The 19,303-nt window shown below is 48.7% G+C and overlaps 9 protein-coding genes across 9 annotated transcripts; 4 read left to right on the top strand and 5 right to left on the bottom strand.

Annotated features, from left to right (window-relative positions):
- Window positions 1-106: 106 nt before the first annotated feature.
- On the bottom strand, window positions 107-562 carry C7M61_001331 (uncharacterized protein; the record flags this gene model as incomplete). Its single annotated transcript, XM_024856744.1, has 1 exon — window positions 107-562. One exon carries the CDS (start codon window positions 560-562, stop codon window positions 107-109), a length of 456 nt encoding a protein of 151 aa, XP_024716343.1.
- A 604-nt stretch (window positions 563-1,166) lies between these two features.
- Window positions 1,167-2,492, bottom strand: C7M61_001330 (uncharacterized protein; the record flags this gene model as incomplete). Its single annotated transcript, XM_024856743.1, has 1 exon — window positions 1,167-2,492. The coding sequence occupies one exon, from the start codon at window positions 2,490-2,492 to the stop codon at window positions 1,167-1,169; it is 1,326 nt and encodes a 441-aa protein (XP_024716342.1).
- A 260-nt stretch (window positions 2,493-2,752) lies between these two features.
- BTS1 (farnesyltranstransferase) lies at window positions 2,753-3,799 on the bottom strand (the record flags this gene model as incomplete). Its single annotated transcript, XM_024856742.1, has 1 exon — window positions 2,753-3,799. One exon carries the CDS (start codon window positions 3,797-3,799, stop codon window positions 2,753-2,755), a length of 1,047 nt encoding a protein of 348 aa, XP_024716341.1.
- A 97-nt stretch (window positions 3,800-3,896) lies between these two features.
- C7M61_001328 (uncharacterized protein) lies at window positions 3,897-4,799 on the top strand (the record flags this gene model as incomplete). Its single annotated transcript, XM_024856741.1, has 1 exon — window positions 3,897-4,799. The coding sequence occupies one exon, from the start codon at window positions 3,897-3,899 to the stop codon at window positions 4,797-4,799; it is 903 nt and encodes a 300-aa protein (XP_024716340.1).
- Window positions 4,800-6,004: 1,205 nt separating this feature from the next.
- C7M61_001327 (uncharacterized protein) lies at window positions 6,005-8,332 on the top strand (the record flags this gene model as incomplete). The annotated part of the gene is made up of 1 exon (XM_024856740.1): window positions 6,005-8,332. One exon carries the CDS (start codon window positions 6,005-6,007, stop codon window positions 8,330-8,332), a length of 2,328 nt encoding a protein of 775 aa, XP_024716339.1.
- A 121-nt stretch (window positions 8,333-8,453) lies between these two features.
- Window positions 8,454-9,131, top strand: C7M61_001326 (uncharacterized protein; the record flags this gene model as incomplete). Its single annotated transcript, XM_024856739.1, has 1 exon — window positions 8,454-9,131. The coding sequence occupies one exon, from the start codon at window positions 8,454-8,456 to the stop codon at window positions 9,129-9,131; it is 678 nt and encodes a 225-aa protein (XP_024716338.1).
- A 161-nt stretch (window positions 9,132-9,292) lies between these two features.
- On the top strand, window positions 9,293-13,600 carry SPT6 (chromatin-remodeling histone chaperone; the record flags this gene model as incomplete). The annotated part of the gene is made up of 1 exon (XM_024856738.1): window positions 9,293-13,600. One exon carries the CDS (start codon window positions 9,293-9,295, stop codon window positions 13,598-13,600), a length of 4,308 nt encoding a protein of 1,435 aa, XP_024716337.1.
- Window positions 13,601-13,688: 88 nt separating this feature from the next.
- Window positions 13,689-14,960, bottom strand: C7M61_001324 (uncharacterized protein; the record flags this gene model as incomplete). Its single annotated transcript, XM_024856737.1, has 1 exon — window positions 13,689-14,960. One exon carries the CDS (start codon window positions 14,958-14,960, stop codon window positions 13,689-13,691), a length of 1,272 nt encoding a protein of 423 aa, XP_024716336.1.
- Window positions 14,961-15,263: 303 nt separating this feature from the next.
- On the bottom strand, window positions 15,264-18,134 carry C7M61_001323 (pheromone-regulated protein; the record flags this gene model as incomplete). The annotated part of the gene is made up of 1 exon (XM_024856736.1): window positions 15,264-18,134. The coding sequence occupies one exon, from the start codon at window positions 18,132-18,134 to the stop codon at window positions 15,264-15,266; it is 2,871 nt and encodes a 956-aa protein (XP_024716335.1).
- Between the last annotated feature and the right edge of the window lie 1,169 nt (window positions 18,135-19,303).

Raw genomic sequence — 19,303 nt, 5'->3', positions numbered from 1 at the left:
CACACGGCTATACGGTAAAAGCCCTGGGCTTATCAGATCCATCTCGCGATGCCCTACAGCTAGTTATATCCAGATACAAGTCAATTAAAGCACTAGGCCTATGTACTTACAAAAGCAAAGCAACGGCAGCAGCAGCAACACCACCCACAGCGACAACGGTACCAGCAGCGCCGTCGGAAGAGGAAGAGCTGTTAGCAGACTCAACCAGAGAAGCCTCAGAAGAAGCAGACTCAATGGCAGAGCTGTTTGGCACAGTCGAGGAAAGAGTCTTGGTGTAGGTAGCGGACTCCTGCTCAACAGTCAAGTGTGTGGTGGAAACAGACTCCAAACCGTAGGTGTTGGTGGCAGTCTTGGTGTAGGTGGCGTCGTCGCCCTCAATGACAATGGTGGTGGTGTAGGTACCGGAGGTTGGGGTGGTGGTAGCCTGACCGGTCAACTTCTCAGTTCTGGTCTTGGTGTAAGTGGCACCGTTAGCAGTGACAGCGACGGTGACAGTACGGGAAGAGTCAGCAGCGGCGGCAAGAGCAGCGAAACCGAGGGGAAGGATAGCAGAGAACTTCATGGTGATGGATGCAAAAAAAAGAAGAAGAAGAGGCAAGCCACCGGCGGAAGGACGACGCTTATATATTTTTCCAGACCTCCTTCGGCGTTCCCCCCCAAAGCCACTCATCCCATGCTGCTGCATTAGCTTTCCCTTTCTGGATCAATGATTGTGCTGACAGCAGCCAGACACTTTTGATATTTCATGCGGTCCGACACATCCGACCCGGGCCGGCTGTTGTACCTCAGTAATTCAATGCACCTCTTGCACCTCACGTACAGGTGCGGGAATTCGGCATGCGAGTCAGAACAGCCGTTACGCTTAAGAGCCTCTTCTAAGCGATGCAAAATTTTTCTTGGAGATCGATATGCCTTGATATCTGGCCAATATGCTTGGCACGAAATGTCACCTTGCTTGTTCCGAGACAGGTACGTTAGATTACGTGCATGATGTCGGATCATGGCTCTAATCCTCATCCCTGTCTTCCAGAATCCCACCCTATTGCCGTACCCATTAATCCCGGCAGGCATGTGGTAAAAGCATCTATGCAGCGCCTTTGTGCTGCTTAGAGGCAAGTCTGATCAATCAGATTATGCATTGGCACCCGGAAGCCACTCCTTTGCGGCTAGACGCCCCATTCCATTGGCTCACTATTTTTTTCATCTCCGTACTCTGGCGGTGGATTTCCGTATCCGTCCGGTCTGTTAAGTTCAACGTCTTCCAGCTTCTGTAAAATAATTGGGCCGACTGCCTTGAGGACGACCTCATTGGTTATGTCCTCGGATGATGCCACTCCGAGAGCCACTTGAAGCTCGAAATCTCGCTTAACATTGCAAGTGATGAATGATTGCCCCACGTCGGTTACGTCACAGTCGTACCACAGGGGGTCCAATTCGAACTTGAACATGCCCTTGACTCCAGAGCGAGCATTGTCCTCGGCGGGTTCAAAGTCGGAAAGGCTGATCTCGTTATCAAGAGCTTTATCCAAAAGCACATATTTATTTGTTCTCCGAGAGTGCTTGACGGCATAGTAGCGGACTCGCAGGATAAGCTTGATTTTGATGCTCGAGATGCGAAGCGTCAATCTTCCATTCTCCCCCTCCTTCTTGGATTCCCTTGATTGACCAATGCTTGGTGTCCAGAGAGAAACCAGAATGAAGTCGGATATGTGTCCGTTTGTTTTCACAACTCGCTTTGATGGCCCCACGGGTGTTTCAACTCCCTCCTTGAACTCCACATCAAGACTCAAAGGCACGATGGTTCCCTCAGACAGGAAGAGTCTGTTGAAGAAACCATCCTCCTTCAATTTGCCATCTGAGGCATATTTGAGTTTCTTCTCGCATATTTCGTAGTCCTCCAATATGCTCTTCTTATCCATGATGTGGTTGACCGAGTACGTCATGTCCTGATTCGCAGGATGAAACATCAAGTCTTTGGTGGCTTTGCTATTGAACCTGAAAATTGAAGGGTTTCTCACCACAGCCTCAAGGTAGTATTCAATTTTGCAGTAATTGTCGAAAGAAGTCTTGTTGAAGTACGTTGGTGCCAAGGCCACACTATCAAGATGCTCCTTTTTCGTGTATCCGTGGCTGTGGAAGAACTTCTTGTCCACTTTGCAATCCGCCTTGTGTTCCTTTCCAGGAAATGTGAAAGTGAAGTTGTAGCTATAAGAACCCTCTGTCAATGTGTACGATTCGGTCTTCGAAACGGCCTGAATATCAGGTGGAGGAAATAGCGTAGTTTCCTCCTTGAAAAGCAAATGCTTCTCCTGTTTTGTTACATAGCCTTGACCTGAATGAACCTTGTTCCTGGATTTCGAGTAACCGAATAAAGTGACGTCAATGGCAGATAGATCGACCTTCTCATCCACGGCTAGATGCACTCTTCCAGAGACAATGTCACCACTTGTGTACACCTTTTGGTGGTCAAGCTCAATTGTGAATTCTGTCATTCAATTGAACGGCTGAGTTTTCTAATTTTGGGGAAATACTCTCAGTGAGTTCCTGTAGCACATGCGTGGATGACTTTTATATGCAAATCTGATGGACCCTTGATAGGCATCAGAGATCAATGCTTATGCAATGCAGGTAATAAATAGGATAATCAATTCGAAACGCGTGGTTCGTAAAACGGGCTTTCTGAAGATTCAGAAGATCTGAAACGGATACTTGAGGACAAACTTCGAGCCAAAACTCAATTCCACGTAGTGCATTAGTTTGAAGCAGCCTCAGGGATATCGCCCAAATAAGCCACCACCTGAAATAAAAGATCATCCTTCGAGGCGCCCTTGTCATTCAAGATTGCAATTGCCTTGCTGACGTAGGATTTGAGAAGCTCGTAGGTTTGCTTCAATGCTGTGGTATCGGTCTTCAATGACAGCACGGCATCTGCCAAAGCATCTTTAGCACCTAGTCTCTCTTTGGCCAGAAAGTCAAAAAGAAAGCTCTGAAGAGCCGATTCTCTGGGCGCCTCTCTTAATGCGTAGAGTATAGGTAACGAGAGCTTGCCCTCTACCAAGTCCTCACCTACCACACCCTTCATCTTGTGGTACCTGTCGTCCACCAAGTTCATGTAGTCGTCACGAATCTGGTAGATGATACCTAGCAAATTGGCAAAAGGCACCAACTTGGCAGCATCCACGGTATCGTCTGCGAAAAGAGCCAAAAGCTTTACAGCCAAGCGGAACAAACCGCCTGTTTTGTTCATCACCATAAGCTGGTACTCTTTATCCGACGGAAGGTCTGCTTCTCCCTTTCTCCACTGACCTAGAAGCGTGTCTCTCCAGAATATATCGAGACCTTGGCCATGATGCAAGTTGAGCATTTCTTCCACGAGAATCTTGTTCGTCCGGGTCAGAAGCTCATCAGAGTCAATCGTGGATCCCTCCATGAGCCCCGGAAGCACATTTGTAGCTCGGTGGAGCGCCTCAAAGTACATGAGGTTTCCACAGTTGATGGTCAATGGCGTGCCATACTTGATATGGGCGCTTTCCTGGCCTCTCCGTGTGTCCGAGGCGTCTTCAATGTCGTCTATAAGCAACGACAGGTCGTGAAAGATCGAGATAATCGTGCCGATCTCCTCGAGAACCGCCTTATTGTGGATCTTGAAGAACATCTCGTTGAAGGCGATGATGAAACGGTACCGCATGTTCTGGTTGTTGCCGGGAATGCTGGAGATGTAGTTGTACGGCTCTTTCAAGACGTCCGGAACCGGCCCCGTGTCCGTCTTGTTTATAAGCTCGTCTATGCTGAAGTTCATGATGGTAGTTATAGATGCGCGACCATTGATCACCATATATCTCCAACTGGGTAGTACCATCTGACCTACACCGAAAAAAAAGCTAAAACACAGCGCCATGGACATCGCCAATGTTTTTGCAATACCGCCTGTCACCAGAGTGTGGATCGGCTCCATTGTGGTGATTTCCTCGGCGTGTAGCTTGAATCTTTTGAACCCCATGAAACTCCACTATCTTCCAGGAATGTGGCCACGCTTGTTCACCACCTTCAGCACATGGGGCAACCTCAGCTTCGTGCTACTAATCCAGCTATTGTACTTGAGATCCACATGTGGCGGTCTCGAGCGGCCGTATCAGATCGAAATCGGCATGTTTCCACGAAGTGTGGCACGTCTGTTGGACGACCGTAAACGTGCCCTTTTGAAGCAAAAATTAGAAGCTTACAAATCACTAGACTTTGCATGGTTTCTCGGCCAGATTGCCGTTTCTGCCGTGGTGGCATTCCATCTTCAGCAGAACTTCACCGGAAACTACACCGTCACCTACTGGGCTATGGGGCATGTGCTAGATAACATCCTCTTGTACATTTCCGGCAAGCTCTCGCCGAACGAGGGCTTCACGCTATTTATTCTCATCATAAAAAAGCGCTACGCTTTCTGGGCATACGGATTGGCCAGCTACTTGTTCACAGACGAGTTCCTGCTAATCCCACAGATCTACGCTCAGTTTGGCTTGAAATTGACCATAGAGCACATTATCACGGGTCCGTTCCTCTGGTGCACGATATTCAAGATGCTAATTGGCCATTTCTGGTGGTTTGTGAGGTTCTACTTGCTCGCAGACATCTACAACGAGATCAAGACCGAGAGTCGTGAGGCGTGGCTGGCTGCGTTTGACCCCTACGAGACACGCGATCCGTTGAAGGAGAAATTGCAATACTTTGTGAGCGACGTGTTGCGTTTCATCGTTCTTCCGCCTTGGTACGCCTTCATTGTGCCCAAGCTCGTCAACGAGGAGTAGCGGGGTCGCAGAGAATGGTCATTTGTGTGGATTGTCTACTTTATTGACTACGTATTGTGTTGGAGATGCCTAGAAGAGACCATGACGTGTTTCAGGTCGAGGTTCGGTCCCTGACAAGACGGATCGAATCGGTGAGACCGTCTTTGATAGAGAGCGTGACAGCGGAACGAATTCTGATCGAATCATCAAAATGCTCACCTAGAGACACCATCAGTGCCTTTTGCAGCCAAGATACCTAGGATCTCTCGAATTTCCACTTTTCGACATTCCGTTCTGGTACACCGAAATCCGCCGGCCATACTTCGGCTAAACCCGCCAACTGCCAAAACTCGCCAAACGCTTACTTTTCTTGTACCTCTTTACCGCGTTATGTTCCGCCTACATCCTACGAAATCCGCTCTTGTTCCATCTTAAGGGATGTCCTTGTCAGTGGAGGCGAAGCAAGAGGGGGAGCCAATAGTGAAACGAGGTGGAAAAAAATATTTTACCCGGTGGTTCCACAAAGAGAACAATGAACTCACCCGAAAGTTCGCAACATCGTATAATCTTCGAAGCCGGAACCTTCTATGTATGGAGATGCCGCCTCGGTCTCGCTCACGCATTTACCGTCTGCGTGCCGTGACACCCGGCACCATAAACGAGGAACCCACGTTCTTCGGAAATCGACGGAATTTTTTGAGCTTGAAAGAATTTTCAAAAACAAAACCGTTGGACTTTCCACACCGCCCGAATCTATTTCAACAGTATTTCCCCTTTTGGCGCCTTCGCCCACCTGACCGTGCCTATATCGGCTATGCTGTGGCTGCGAATCATCAATGGCTGCAAACAAGCAAGCCGAGTCAAAAGTGGCCACACGAGTAAAAGTCACGGCAAATTATGAACAGCATCAAAATCACCAGGCCTGAAATCCACCAAATCTATGATCTCAGCAAAATCCCCTGTTTCCGGACGTATATCACCTTATCACCTCTGGCGTGTTTCTCACCGTAGCGAATCACCTAAAAGACCCACACTAACCCACCACAGGAGCTCCAAATATAAAATCGAACATCACCATCGTCTTGGTCACGTTCTCCACGTCAGATTCATATAAAAAAATTCACCTCCTTCGCCCCACACGCCCTCCTGGCACACAAGTACCGAAAAGCCCGACCTGCACTCTACAGGGTCTATCAACCCCTACCACTTCTCTTTCTTCCACAACCATGTCCGTGCTTTCTGCCATCCTGCAAGAAGTACACGAGTCCGTGTCTGGCGGGATCCATCCGGCGGTGCTGGCCTTGGTGGATGCTTTTGTTGCTTATCTTAAGGAACCAAGGTACCTGAACCCTTTGGGACTTAATGAGTTGGGGCTGCTATTCGCCAACTTTTGGGCTGACCTCAACCTGTTGGTGATCTACATTTACACACAGCTGAATCTGAACAAAAGACAGCTTTTGGCGAATCTGAAGATGTTCCAGAATGACCCGAAAACCTTTGACTACTTGGTGGCCTTGGCTAACTACTCCCCTCTGTCTATCAAGAGGGTGCGTCGTACCGATCCACACGCCTTGTTTCAGCTCCGTGTCTTTGCATACTACAAGTTCATCACGATTGTCGACTCGATCGAGAAAGCACAGTACGATCTCTTCAACTCGAGCAGCCCAGGCGATAAGCTGACCTTGTTCGATAAGATCTTCCGCTTTGACGAGAAGGATATAAGGGCGCAGCAGCTCTGGACGGAGAAGATAAGGCTTCTTCGGAACTTGAACCTCCCCTTGAGCTCCTTCTGTGAATCCAAGAACAAGGAAGAGTCGGCTCGCTTGGACGAGTTCTTTCTCACCCTAGACGCCACGGAAAGCGCCACCTTGCACGACATCAAGAAGAACTTCAAGCTCCTCAACCTCGTCAAGACTCCAGCCACTAAGCTCAAGTACTTGGTGAAAACCCAGAAGTTGCTTGTGCGCCTCTTGTCCAGCTTCTACAACGACCTGTCCAAGGTGAACAACGACATCTTGCTCCCCTCACTCATCTACGTTATCATATACCACCTCCCAGAAGACGTGCCAGAGGTTCCCGAAATCGACTCACCTCCAGAATCCTACGACCTTTACCTCAACCTCACCTTCATCAAGAACTTCTTGAACGTGATCGACGCGTACAAGGTCGATGTCAACACCTTCACGCTCAACACGTCCTTGAGTTCTTACAAGCCAACAGGAAAGAAACGCCCGTTTGCCAGAGGAGAGCGCAGAAACTCCAACTCCAACCTTTACGACCTCATTAACCTCAAGGAAACCAGTGACGAGTTGTTAGAGGACGACTCCGATCCCATCTATACCACCAAGGAGCTTCAGTCAGACAAAGATTTGATAGAACACATACAGAAGAGCTTCTTGAACCACGGCGAGTTGCAGTACTACCTCACCAACTTCGAGGCGGTTATCTACTTCTTGCTGAACTCCGTCCTCGAGGAGATCGTACCCGAAGGCTTCTCGATTCCAGAATCTTTCAAAGATAACGAGTTAGTCAACAAGCCCTTGCATAAGATCCTTGATGATGAGACCAGCCCTGTCCCTGCCATCGTCAAAACTGAGGTAAACGAGGAGCAACTCGCCAAGACCTTGGACGAGGAGCTCGACATCAACAGACTGCGCTCTGGTTCGCTTTTCAACACGATTACCAGCGCAGTTCAGTCGTCGGTAAACCGCTCCCGCTCAAACTCTGGAGCCATCAAGAGCAAAGAGACAGGAGTTATTCAGAATGATTTCGAATCGTCCATTTATGGCGCACCTTTTGCCAACGGAGAAGCATACGGTTTCGGTCGCATGAGAAACATTCTAGGGAAGCTCGGCTCTTCTGCGATACAATTCCGTCAGGGCTTGGAAGATGAGTTGAATCAGAACCTCGGTGGATCCGACACTCAACTCAATGAGACCAGGCAAAAGCGTGCCAGCACACTTTTAGACAAGATCTCGCCCAACCAGTCCAGAACAAGATCAGAGTCTCTTGACACTGGTGCATCATCCACTATCAATACCCATTCACGCAAGCCTACCTTCTCACTGAAGTTCTCATCTGCAGCATCAGAATTCATGACGAAGTTCAGTGCAGCTGCAAACAACCCATCTGGCACCGTGCAGCCAAACCAAGGTCACGCGTCCAATCTTTCATTGCATTCTTTTGAAGATTCACCATTTCAGGAGCCTAGACCAGCTATTGGTGAGCGTTCAGCTAGTCTCCATACCATGGATAGGTGGTTTAACAACTTTACCAATGAAGAGGGTACCTCCAACAACAACAACCTGAATCACCAATCATCAAGCAGTGCAGCAAGCAATGCTTTCACCAACAACGAAGACTCCTTGTTTAGTTCATCAGCTGAGGAGTTGACCAAGTTTCAGCATACCGATTTTGACTCATTGACCATACAGGATCTCAAACTCATGAAGAATTATTATGACCAACTTTGTCAGGAGTATATCGCATCCAAGACGGATTCTAAGACCAGCAACGAATACCTTCCTTTGGACGCCAAAGAGGAAACTTTGTGAGGTTCGTGATTTCGCAGCCATTCGGGGTTTCCTGCACACGCCGCGAGGGTTCCAGAAGAATCCGAGATAACGCTATTTAAGTGTGGAGTTTCCGTGCTCATCTCAGACATCCGGCAGAAACATGGCTAGTGTCATGCCACCAACACAGCCTATATTTGGAAAACGACGGGCTCGAGATGATATAGAGCCAGGCAATAAGCGGGTCAGACTAGACCGCTTGCTTTCAAAACTCAGCATTGACGAGCAACCCAAAACGATAGAGCCAGATTTAGAGATCAACCCCTTACTCGATTTCACAGATGAAGAAAGCAAGCCCAAAAGCTCAATTGACTCGTATATCAGTGAAAGGTTGATGGCCAGCATGCAAGCAAGGGCAGAGGAAGGTCTAGCCGTTGGGCGCTGGTATATTCCAGCCGGGATCGTGATCTTGCACTTCCAGCGTTGGGTCAAGCGGCTTTTCAACAGATTTGTGAGACGATACAATGCCACTCATCCTGATCGAGCGCCGGTCCGCACGTTTAGAAGCTACAGCAAGATTGTGAAGTTCGTTTACTCCGAAGTCAACTTCAGTCTAGACGACCTACGGCAGGTTGTCATGGAGGAAAACTACCGGGAGCAACGGGAGCTCACGCTGCGCAGGAACGCTCGTGAGAATAAACGGTACATTGAGGAGATCACAGAGGAAGAGAGCATTGCAGCGGAGTCGCTGTACACATACTGGGACCGGTTCGCCGAAGCCAGTGGTGATATCGAGATGGAAATGGGGTCCAGTCTGGATCTGGACATGATGGACATATAAGGTTTTGCATAGGAAGTTATAGACCTAGGAGCCAGCGCGTAGCCATATGAGTAGTGCGGGCAGCCATGGAGTAGTTAGTGTAGACACCCGTACCTCCCGAGCATGGATGAAAATCTACGAAAAAACACTAGGAAGGGTACTGCTCCACTCCAAAAAGCAAAATGTCTATGGAACAGGAGCGGGACGTTCTTCCGAAAGAGGAAAACGAAATCCGTACACATGCTTCCGACGACAATTCGTCAGAGGAAGGTGACGATGTGATGGACGATTCTTCTGAAGAAGACGAGGACGACAACGACGAGGAAGCCATCCAGAAAGTCAGAGAAGGTTTCATCGTTGACGATGACGAGGACGATGACTTGTCCCTGAGAAAGAAACGCAGAAAGCACAAGCGTAAGAGAGAGAAGGAGAGAGTCTCGGAACCAAACGATGCTTTAGACGATGACGACTTGGAGCTTTTAAGAGAGAACCTGGGAGCTGCGCCCCTGAAACCTTCACAAAACAAGTTTAAAAGGCTCAAAAGAGCGGCTCCTGAGGAGGATGACGAAGAATCCGCAGAGGTCCCTCAACAAGGCAAACAAGGCCGTCTCACTGACTTCTTCTCTGATGACGAAGGAGAAGGTGAGGATGCTGGAGGTGAAGACGAAGACCGTGGTGGCGACCAGGGCAACATTCTAGACGAATTTGAGGACTTCATTGAGGAGGACGAGTTCTCTGACGAGGAGGAGGCCAAAGCACACAAGTTGCAGCAGCAGCGAGAAAGAGCCAAGCGGAAGGGCCCCAAGTTGGACACATCCAAGCTTTCTAGTGTTGACAGAGAGAGTCTACAGCAGCTTTTCGAGGTTTTCGGTAACGGTGCCGACTACGATTGGGCCTTGGAGGCTCAGGACCTCGAGGAAGAGGGCAACAACGAGCTAGAGCCTACGGCGCTTGACGAGGTGTTCGAGCACTCGGAGTTGAAGGATAGAATGCTTACAGAAGAGGATAACTTGATTCGTATCATCGACGTTCCCGAGCGTTTCCAGAAGTACAGAGCCAACCTCAACTACATGGACTTGGAGGGTGCTGAGTTGCAGCGTGAGAAGCGCTGGATTGGTGACATTTTGTTTGCCGAAAAGCAGCAGACTTTTGACGGTCCACTCAAGGAGCCTTTCTACGAGGCAGTCGGCAAGGTTGTGGAGTTCATCAGTAAAGACAACTGGGAGGTTCCATTCATCAGTGCCCACAGAAGAGATTTCTTGATCCACACAGAAGAAGTGCCTGAGCCCGAGGGCGGCGTCCGCAATGTCGTCCACAAATTGCTTTTTGAAGACGACTTGTGGCGTATTGTCCGTCTTGATGTGGAGTACCACACCCTCTACGAAAAGCGTGTCAACACAGAAAAGATCATTGATGCGCTCCAGCTCGACGACGATCTCGTCAAGGATATCCAGTCTGTTGACTCAATGGTGGCCATTCAGGACTTACAAGACTACATCAACTTCACATACTCGGCTGAAATCAAGAAACTCAGCGACTCTAAGGAGGAGCTGGCTGAAGCTCAGGACGAGGAAGGTAAGCTGGGCAAGAAGCACTCCAAGTACGCCATTTTCGAGCGTATCCGTGAAAATGTCTTGTACGACGCCGTCAAGGGCTACGGTATCACATCTAAGGAGTTTGGAGAAAACGTCCAGGACCAGTCTCTCAAGAACTATGAGGTGCCTTACAGAATTCATGCCACTGACGACTCGTACGAAACCCCTGACGACATCATCGAGAGACTTGTTGAGGACGACGAGATCTTGTTCAAAGACCCCAAAAATGCATTGAGCGCTGTCCGCAAGACATTCGCCGAAGAGATATTCCACAACCCCAAGATCAGATCCGAGGTCAGACAGGTTTACAAGAACTTTGCCTCTATTTCCGTCACCTTGACTGAAAAAGGTCGTCTTAGCATCGACAACCACAGCCCATATGCCGACATCAAATACGCCAAGGGCCTTTCCCCTGCAGACTTGGTCAGTAAACCAGACGTCTTGCTCAGAATGCTTGAAGCAGAGTCCAACGGTTTGATTATCATCAAGGTCGAGACATCTGACTACGACAGCTGGTTCCAGTCGATCTTGAACTGTTTGACATCAGACGGTACTTCTGAGATTTCCGAGCAATGGAACAAGGAAAGAGAGTTGACGTTGTCCATGGCATTCAAGCGTTTGACGTCCATGGTTTCCATGAACACCAAGGAAGACTTGCGTCGTGAGTGTGAACGTCTTGTGGCTGCGGAGCTTAGAACGAGGTTCATAGCCAAGGTTGATCAAGCTCCTTTCACGCCATTTGGCTACGATAAGGGTACGAAACCCAACGTGTTGTCACTTTCTTTCGGTAAGGGTGACTTTGACAGTGCTGTCGTTGGTGCTTTTGTCAGAGATACTGGAAGAATCAGCGAGTACTTCAAGTCTGACAACAACCCAACCAGAGACAGAGACAGCGGAGAACGTTTTGCTGGTCAGCTCAAGGAGTTCTTCGACACTAGACTTTACAACCACAAGCCCGACGTCATTGTTGTCTCTGGTTACAGCGCCAACACCAAGAGACTCTACGACATTGTCAAGAACTTTGTCTCCAAGTACGAGATCTTGTGCAACGTTGAAGATCTACAAGATCCTGCTACTCCACCATTGCTTCCCGTTATTTGGGGCCAGGACGAGACAGCTAGACTCTACCAGAGCTCCGAGAGAGCGGTTGTTGAGCTTACAGACAAACCTCCTTTGGTCAAATACTGTGTTGGTTTAGCCAAGTACGTGCAGAGCCCGTTGTTGGAGTACGTTTCCCTCAAGGACAACATCTTGTCTTTGACCTTCTACGAGCATCAGAAGCTTCTTGCTGACGATGTGGTTCAGGAAACTTTCGACACTGTCTTCATTGACATCGTGAACATGGTTGGTGTGGAGATCAACGAGGCCCTTCGTGACCCATACTACGCCCAGCTTCTACCATATGTTGCTGGTCTTGGACCTAGAAAGGCTTCCGGTTTAATCAGAAACATCACCTCAAAGCTTGGTACTTTGACCACCAGAAGTGACTTGATTGAGAATGAGCTCTCTACTGCAAACATTTTCTTCAACTGCTCGTCTTTCCTCAGCATCCCATACGATGAGGGTGTGACTGTCATGGACTCATCCATTGAGCTACTTGATGCTACTCGTATACATCCTGAGGACTACAGTTTAGCAAGGAAGATGGCTGCCGATGCACTTGACTTAGATGAAGAGGACATGGCTCATATTGACGAGCAGGGTGGCATCATCTACCAGTTGATGCAAGAGGGCGTTAACAAGGTGGACGACTTGAACTTGACTGCTTTCGGTAAGGAGTTGGAGTCCAAGTTCGGCAAGAAGAAGTACGCAACTCTTCAAAGTATCAAGGAGGAGCTTGTGAACAACTTCGAGGAGCTCAGACGTTCTTTCCACTTGCTTGATGTCATTGAGGTGTTCCGCATGTTGACTGGTGAAACCATGGAGAGTTTTAATAGAGGTACCATTTGTCCTGTCACCATCAACCGTGTGGGCAAGAACTTCCGTGACGAAAACGCCAGAGTCAAGTTTTTGCGTGTTTCTACTCCATCGCTCATTTCTGGAACTGTTGAGGAGGGTCACATCTTGAAGAATTCTGACTTCCAGCAAGGCCAGGTAATCCAGGTTGTCGTCTTGGATGTCAATTACGAGGGTTTTGGTGCAACATTCAGTGCTCTTCCTGAAGATATCAAGAAGTCATCTGGTCCCAAGTTCATCAAAGACCCTCTCAAGTGGGACTTCCAGCTCGAGGAGCACGACAAACAAAAGGAAAGAGCCAAGGAGAATGCCAAACTTGCAAAGACAAGAAACGTGCAGCATCCACTTTTCCACAACTTCAATGCCAGACAAGCCGAAGAGTACCTTGCGCCTCAGTCTGTTGGTGACTGTGTTATCAGACCATCATCCAGAGGCCCAGAGTACTTGACTGCTACTTGGAAGGTGGCCAATAACTTGTTCCAGCATCTCAGTGTCAAGGAGATCGTCCACAACGCCGGCAAGGAATACATTGTCGAGGGTAAGAAATACGCTGATTTGGATCAGATGGTTTTCCAGCATGTTCAGGCAATCGCCAAGCACGTCAATGAGATGTGCCGCCATCCTAAGTTCCGTGAAGGTACCCTTTCGGAAGTCCACGAGTGGTTGGAGTCATACACCAAGGCCAACCCCAAGAACAGTGCCTATGTGTTCTGTTATGACCACAAAGCACCAGGCTGGTTCTTGCTACTTTTCAAGGTGAACGTCAAGACGCCGGTGACGACGTGGCACGTGAAGACAGAATGCAACGGGTTTGTGTTGAAGGGGTTCTCGTACCCCAACATGATGAGATTATGTAATGGTTTCAAGCAGACATTCAAGAGTCTTGTCAATGACAAGTCGAGAGGCCACAGTCAGCCATACGGCGGCTACGGCTACTAGATTTGTCAAAAAAATTGTGTTATATATAATAAGATCATACAACGAAAACGGCGTAGATTATAAATATGATGTCTTTTCTGTGATCCGCCTATGACTGATTGAGTTTTCTGAGTTTGGAGCGGTAACTATCGCCATCGACATATGTGCCCATCAACCAGCGATCGCCACCATTAGAGTCAGAAAATTGGTTTCTCGAGTGAAGAACACGGCGGTTGTCAAATATCACACAGCTTCCTTCAGGCAGTTTCACCTCGTAGGTGTTATTCGGATCATTGATGAAATCCTCAAAGAGCCTCATTCCTCGTAAGAAATCCTGCCAGAGTTCAGCGTCCTCGGAAGATGTGACATGAAATTCAAATGGACCCTGGAATGGTGGAGCATAGTTGACCTCCTTGATCTGAGGCTCTCCGTTGGTGAAGTTCTTCACATATGGATCCTCCACAATGAGCGGACGCAAGTAGTAGTAATACTCGTTGTTGTTATTGTAGTGGTAGGTAATCGGAACCTTTTTTAATGCTTCGTAGGCAGCAGGATCAGTATCACGGATATGGTAGCCGGCTGCAAATGAGTCTGCAAAGATGTTTTCACCACCTAGGGTGGTATTTTGAATAAAATGCAAAAGCTGCAATCCAGGAGGAGACTCGTAATAGAGCAAGTCCATATGCAACGGGAGAAAGACGTTTGTGTTGGCAATGTTCTTAGCGTTCTTCTCATTCTTCACGTCGAAAAGGACCCCATAGAATGTCTTCTTGATGTAACCAAAGCGGTGTGCCAATTTGGACACCGGCCACAAGTGCTCATTCTCAGGCTTAATGGCATCGAGCTTTGGGTCCTTGAGCGGATCTTCCACGTTTTCAATAAACGAAAGACCGTACTTGTTCAAGTTGTTCACCACTTTCTTGAACACCTCGTCTTTGGCGAAGTATGCGTTGTAGTCGACCTTGAGATCGCCCAATTTTGGAACTAAATCCTTGTTTCTCCAATACACCTTTTCTTCAGGGAAGAACTTGCCTTCAAATCGGCTCTTGAGTGTCAGGGCCTTCTTCAAGAAAGACTCAGTGTATGCTGAATCATGGGCATCGCTTCCCTGCTGCCATTTCACAAAAAGCGTCTTTTCGCCATCCTGATCACCAACATAAGGCTTTTCCGAAATATTGAGACCTCTGGAGATACTAGCTGTGGTGAATGATTTCTGGCTTGTGGAGATATCCACGGAATCTGGGGAAGTGCAAGAATCTCTCAAGAAGACGTTATCAAAAGAAACATCCTTGCCTTCGATATTTACTGTGATCGAGGTGCTATCATAAGCCAGTAGGGAAAGTCGACGATTGGCCAAACGTCGTGTGACTCTGGAAAACATGGAGTATTAAAGTATTGATACCTCGGTTAGAGATATTGTGGGGATTCCGCACTGAAAAATAAAAAAATATTGACACCCGCGAGGTTCGAACTCGCGCCTCCGAAGAGACCAGGAATGTATGGTAAGGTAACCTTACCCTGGCGCCTTAGACCACTCGGCCAGAGTGCCAATTGTTGTAGTATGGTGAGTGCAAGTAAAATAAATCGTTTTGTAGAGCATTTTTGAGGATGCCCAAAATCTTCCGATTTTTCCAATTTTTAGCTCACCTACTAACTTATCCCATATCTATCCATTTTCTATAACCTAAAGCGTGAAGAGAGAAGTTCTCCGCTTGCCAAATGGGTACACCACCAAGGCGGCAGCGAATAAACCCACAGAAATACCAATCGACACCTCCACCATGGTGGCACCGAAACTCAACGACGAAGAAGTCGTCTCTGTATCACCAACAGAACTTCGGCTCGAATTGGTGATACGATTGGCCGTGTCAACACCAGCCAACAACGTACTCTTGGATGCGATACCAGATGGCACTTGCACGAAGATAGCTGGAAGCATAGCACTCACCGCCATTCCTCGTCCGACACGAGAGTACATGTTACCAAGAATACCGATAATGAAGGAACCGATGGCTGCAGTGAACTCCGTAACGTTCTGGAAATGCTTACCCGCAAAGTACGTACCGACATAAGCGGTACAGGAGATGAAAAGCATCACCGGCAATTGTCTGAAACGAGCCTGGTTGATCAAACCAAGACAAGTGGTAAAAAGCGGCACGAACAAGATTCTCCATTTATGGTCGATCTCATGATCTGTGGAACACTGCGCCTGATCTGTGGCATTCAGATCGACCCAACCGTACAACGCAGCACCAAGTGTAATACCGAAACCCAAAAATAGCGAGTATATAATTGCATAGAACATTCTGACCGAACCAGCAACGATATTCTTGGATTGCAATTCTAACGAGCCACACAAAATAATGTAACCCGGCAAAATCAACGCTAGTGACCCTTGTGCAATGGCACCAAAGCAGAAAGTGTTACCACTATTAGCAGATCCGATACCACGAGCAACGAAGGAAACAACGATAGAAGATGTAACCTCAAAAACCGAGGAGTACAAATGTGACTTGGAAGAAACAAAGAATTGCAAGTAGCCCACGATGGAGCCAACACCAAATGAGATGGGCACATCGAGCCAACCTCCACCGAAACCGAACGTACAAACGCATGCTGAACCCAAGGCATAAAGGAACACGGACATCCATGGAGGGTACTGGTTCCTTCTTCTCAACAAATCTTCGAGCTTCTTCGTGGCTTCCTCGACACTGGTCAAGTCATGAATAACGTCTTTGTAGATCTTGTGAGTGTCCGAAAGCTTGGACAAATTAAGACCCTGGGCACATCTGACCAAATGCACCTCGGAAGTTCTGGTGGCTGCGTCACCAAATGCAATAAGCATGGTACCTGGGAAGTAGACGAATTGACCGTCGATTTCGAGCACTCGACTGGTCATAACCATATACTCCTCCAATCTATGAGTAGGGGCACCATACATCATGAGAGCACGACACATTCTGATGATGAAACGCTGTCTCTGCAAAATGTCTGCAATGTGGACCGTAATACGCAACTTCTGGTCCTTGTTTTTCTTTAACTTCTTTCCAAGACGGTTCGTGCTAGGGTTCTTGGGTGCCTTAGGACGGGCGTTTTGGAAAGATGGCAACTTGGCGGCATCTTCGTCCTCGTCTTCCTCGTCGGAGTCACGGCCACCCTTTTGCAGATCCGACTTCTTCTTGAACTTGTTAGCCAATCTCTTGGGGCCCAGCTTGATGTTGTTTTTGAGCTGTGTGAAATCATGCTGACTGACGTTCTTGGAACCGTAGCCCCCGTCTTCGAATTGTTCATCAGCAATCATCGTGTTGGAGGATGAGTTAAACGAAAGTGTCGATTTGCTGGCGCCTGGGTTCTGGTACAACTTCAAAAGCGATGAAAGCACACCAGCATGCACCTGCTTGGGTGGAGCAATGTAGTCATCGCCACCGCCCTCAGCTAGAAGAAGATCGTCATCCTGTAAATCGTCATCAAGGTCGGCTCTGAGCAAGTCGGGGTTAGGCTGGTAGAAAGGATTTTCGGCCGAGTCGATGGTAGCTTGTCTTCTGTGACCTTTGGCCTTTTCTTCCTTTTCGTGGTCCAAGGAGGAGCCTTCCTGAAGATCCACGTCGGTGAGGTCAGCTTTTTCGTCCGGTTCTTGGAAAGCCACCTTGTTCATGCGCTGCAGCTGCTTGAGCTCAGGGGCATGGATGTCAATCAAGTCCTTAGCGGCCTCGTTGAGCTCGGCATAGTTCAAATTCTGCATTTCAATGGCGTGGTCCTCGCCTTCACCGCCCACGGCCTCTTCAGCATCGACATCTCTGTCTTCGCCAGCCTTGGTGGCACCAGGCGCCAAACCACCGCCACTGAGACCGCCACCGCCCATATTTAGGACGCGTCCAATGAACGTGTCGGATCTGGAAGGAGCATCGGCGCTATCGGCCTCGTCTAGCAACAGTTGTCTGCGGAAGATGTTCCTGATGGAGCTGCTCTTTTTGGAGTTTCGGGACGTGTGGGTGGAGGTTCTGCGGACGTCGGCAATGTCGACCTCCTGGGACCCGGAACGGGAGTGGCTCTTGCGTGAGCTGTTCAGCGAGGCACCGTGGGTTCTGTACTGCTGAGGGTTCTCGTCATTTTCGTCATCGGAGGAATCAGCGATTTCCAAGGGCATGGCGTTGTTGTCGCCATCATCCTCACTCTCATCGTCGTCAGAGCTATCGTCATTCTGTCTGTGCTGGGGCATGTTGAAGGCGAAATTAGGAAGATCCAGGGCACCTTCCTCCTGGCGAGCCTTGGCCAAAGAGGACATCAGCACCAGGTCCAGGTCCGACAGCGACAGGTCCATGGCGTTCTGGGAGGAGGTGCTCATGACGGTGTTTCTGTTGTACGGGGTGTCCTCGCCCAGGTACTTGACCTTATTGGCGTTTCCAGTGATCTTCTTCTTTGCCTTGACCAAGTTGGTTTTGGCATTTTGCTTTTTGTTCTGTTTGCGGAGCGCCGCCAAATTCACCGCAGGCACGTTAAAGTTGTGCTGAAACTGGGACTCGTCTTCCGACGACAGGGTCAGTGGACGGGACATGGTGTATTTAGGATCCAGGTGGAACTGGGATGGGGCCTGATATATATGGCGGTTGCGACTGTGCCTGCGCGCTCTGGCTGCGAAATGCAGACAATGAGGAAAGTGGAAGAAAGAGGGGGAAGAGGGAGGTGGAGGGAGGAAATTGGGATTTTTTCAAATTTCCAGGCAACAATAACGACGAGATTGATTGTGACGTTTTTGCAGCTGCTCAATTGGGACAAGGAGAGGTGGGTTGTACAGCCACGGTCTAGTATGCGGCCTAAAAAAAACCGCATTTCCAGTGCAGAACCGGCTGCAAAAGCAAGGAAGGCCAGGCAGGAGACAGAAGAGTGAAGTGAGGAATAGGAGGGTGGGCAAAGCTGAAAAGGGAAAAATAGGAAATTGAGGATGACAAATCCAGAAGAGATAAAGTTTCAAATGTTTAGAGAAGGAAAAGGGCGTTTTTGTGGACCCGTTTCATGGTGCTAACCGGGCCAAGAGACAAGAAACCCAGGTGTTTCTGGAAACTCAGACAATGCAACGGCCAAGAGGAGGACGTGTGTGGAGTGCAAACGATGACTGGGTTGGACTGGATTTGTGTAGGTTTGGTGGTGATTTCCATGCTTTTTGTGGGTGTCTGTGACCGGCGTTAGAGGGTGCCACGGCACTTCTGGAAGCAGCGATTCTGCAAGGAAGGTGCACCGACTTGTCCAAGCAAACTTCAGTAATCCTTGATTTTCTCGATTACGGTATGATTTTGTGAATCAACAAAATACGATTTTAAAACTTCTAAAACTTCCCTGTCCGATCGTGCGTTACAGATGGTTGGTGGCCTTGGTGGGTGCAAACGCGAGCAAACGGAAAAATTCACCACCCGTGCCGACTACCACTCTGCGCCCTAAGCCTGTTCTGCCTGAAGTAACGGAAAATGACACCACCTGGACGCCGCCGAAAATTCCACAATGAAGCGCCGACTTCGAAAAAAATCTTCTCTTTTTTTCTTGATCTTCTCTAAAACCTCCTTTTGACGTCATGGATGTGCGGCGGCTCTTGAGCCTCAGACTGATCCATTCTGCCTCGCAACACGGCGTTCCGGCGCTACCCGTCCACTCATGTCAAGACTTTTTCACCATCGTCGCGATGCTCCCTTTTGCCTTGCTGCTGGACCAATCAGCTTTTTTGTTTTAGTG

This window comes from Candidozyma pseudohaemuli, assembly GCF_003013735.1.
Source record: "Candidozyma pseudohaemuli strain B12108 chromosome Unknown scaffold00001, whole genome shotgun sequence".
In the NCBI taxonomy this organism is placed as follows: domain Eukaryota; kingdom Fungi; phylum Ascomycota; class Pichiomycetes; order Serinales; family Metschnikowiaceae; genus Candidozyma; species Candidozyma pseudohaemuli.
The sequence above is the reverse complement of the archived record's forward strand: the minus strand, read 5'-3'. Positions and strand labels throughout refer to the sequence as shown.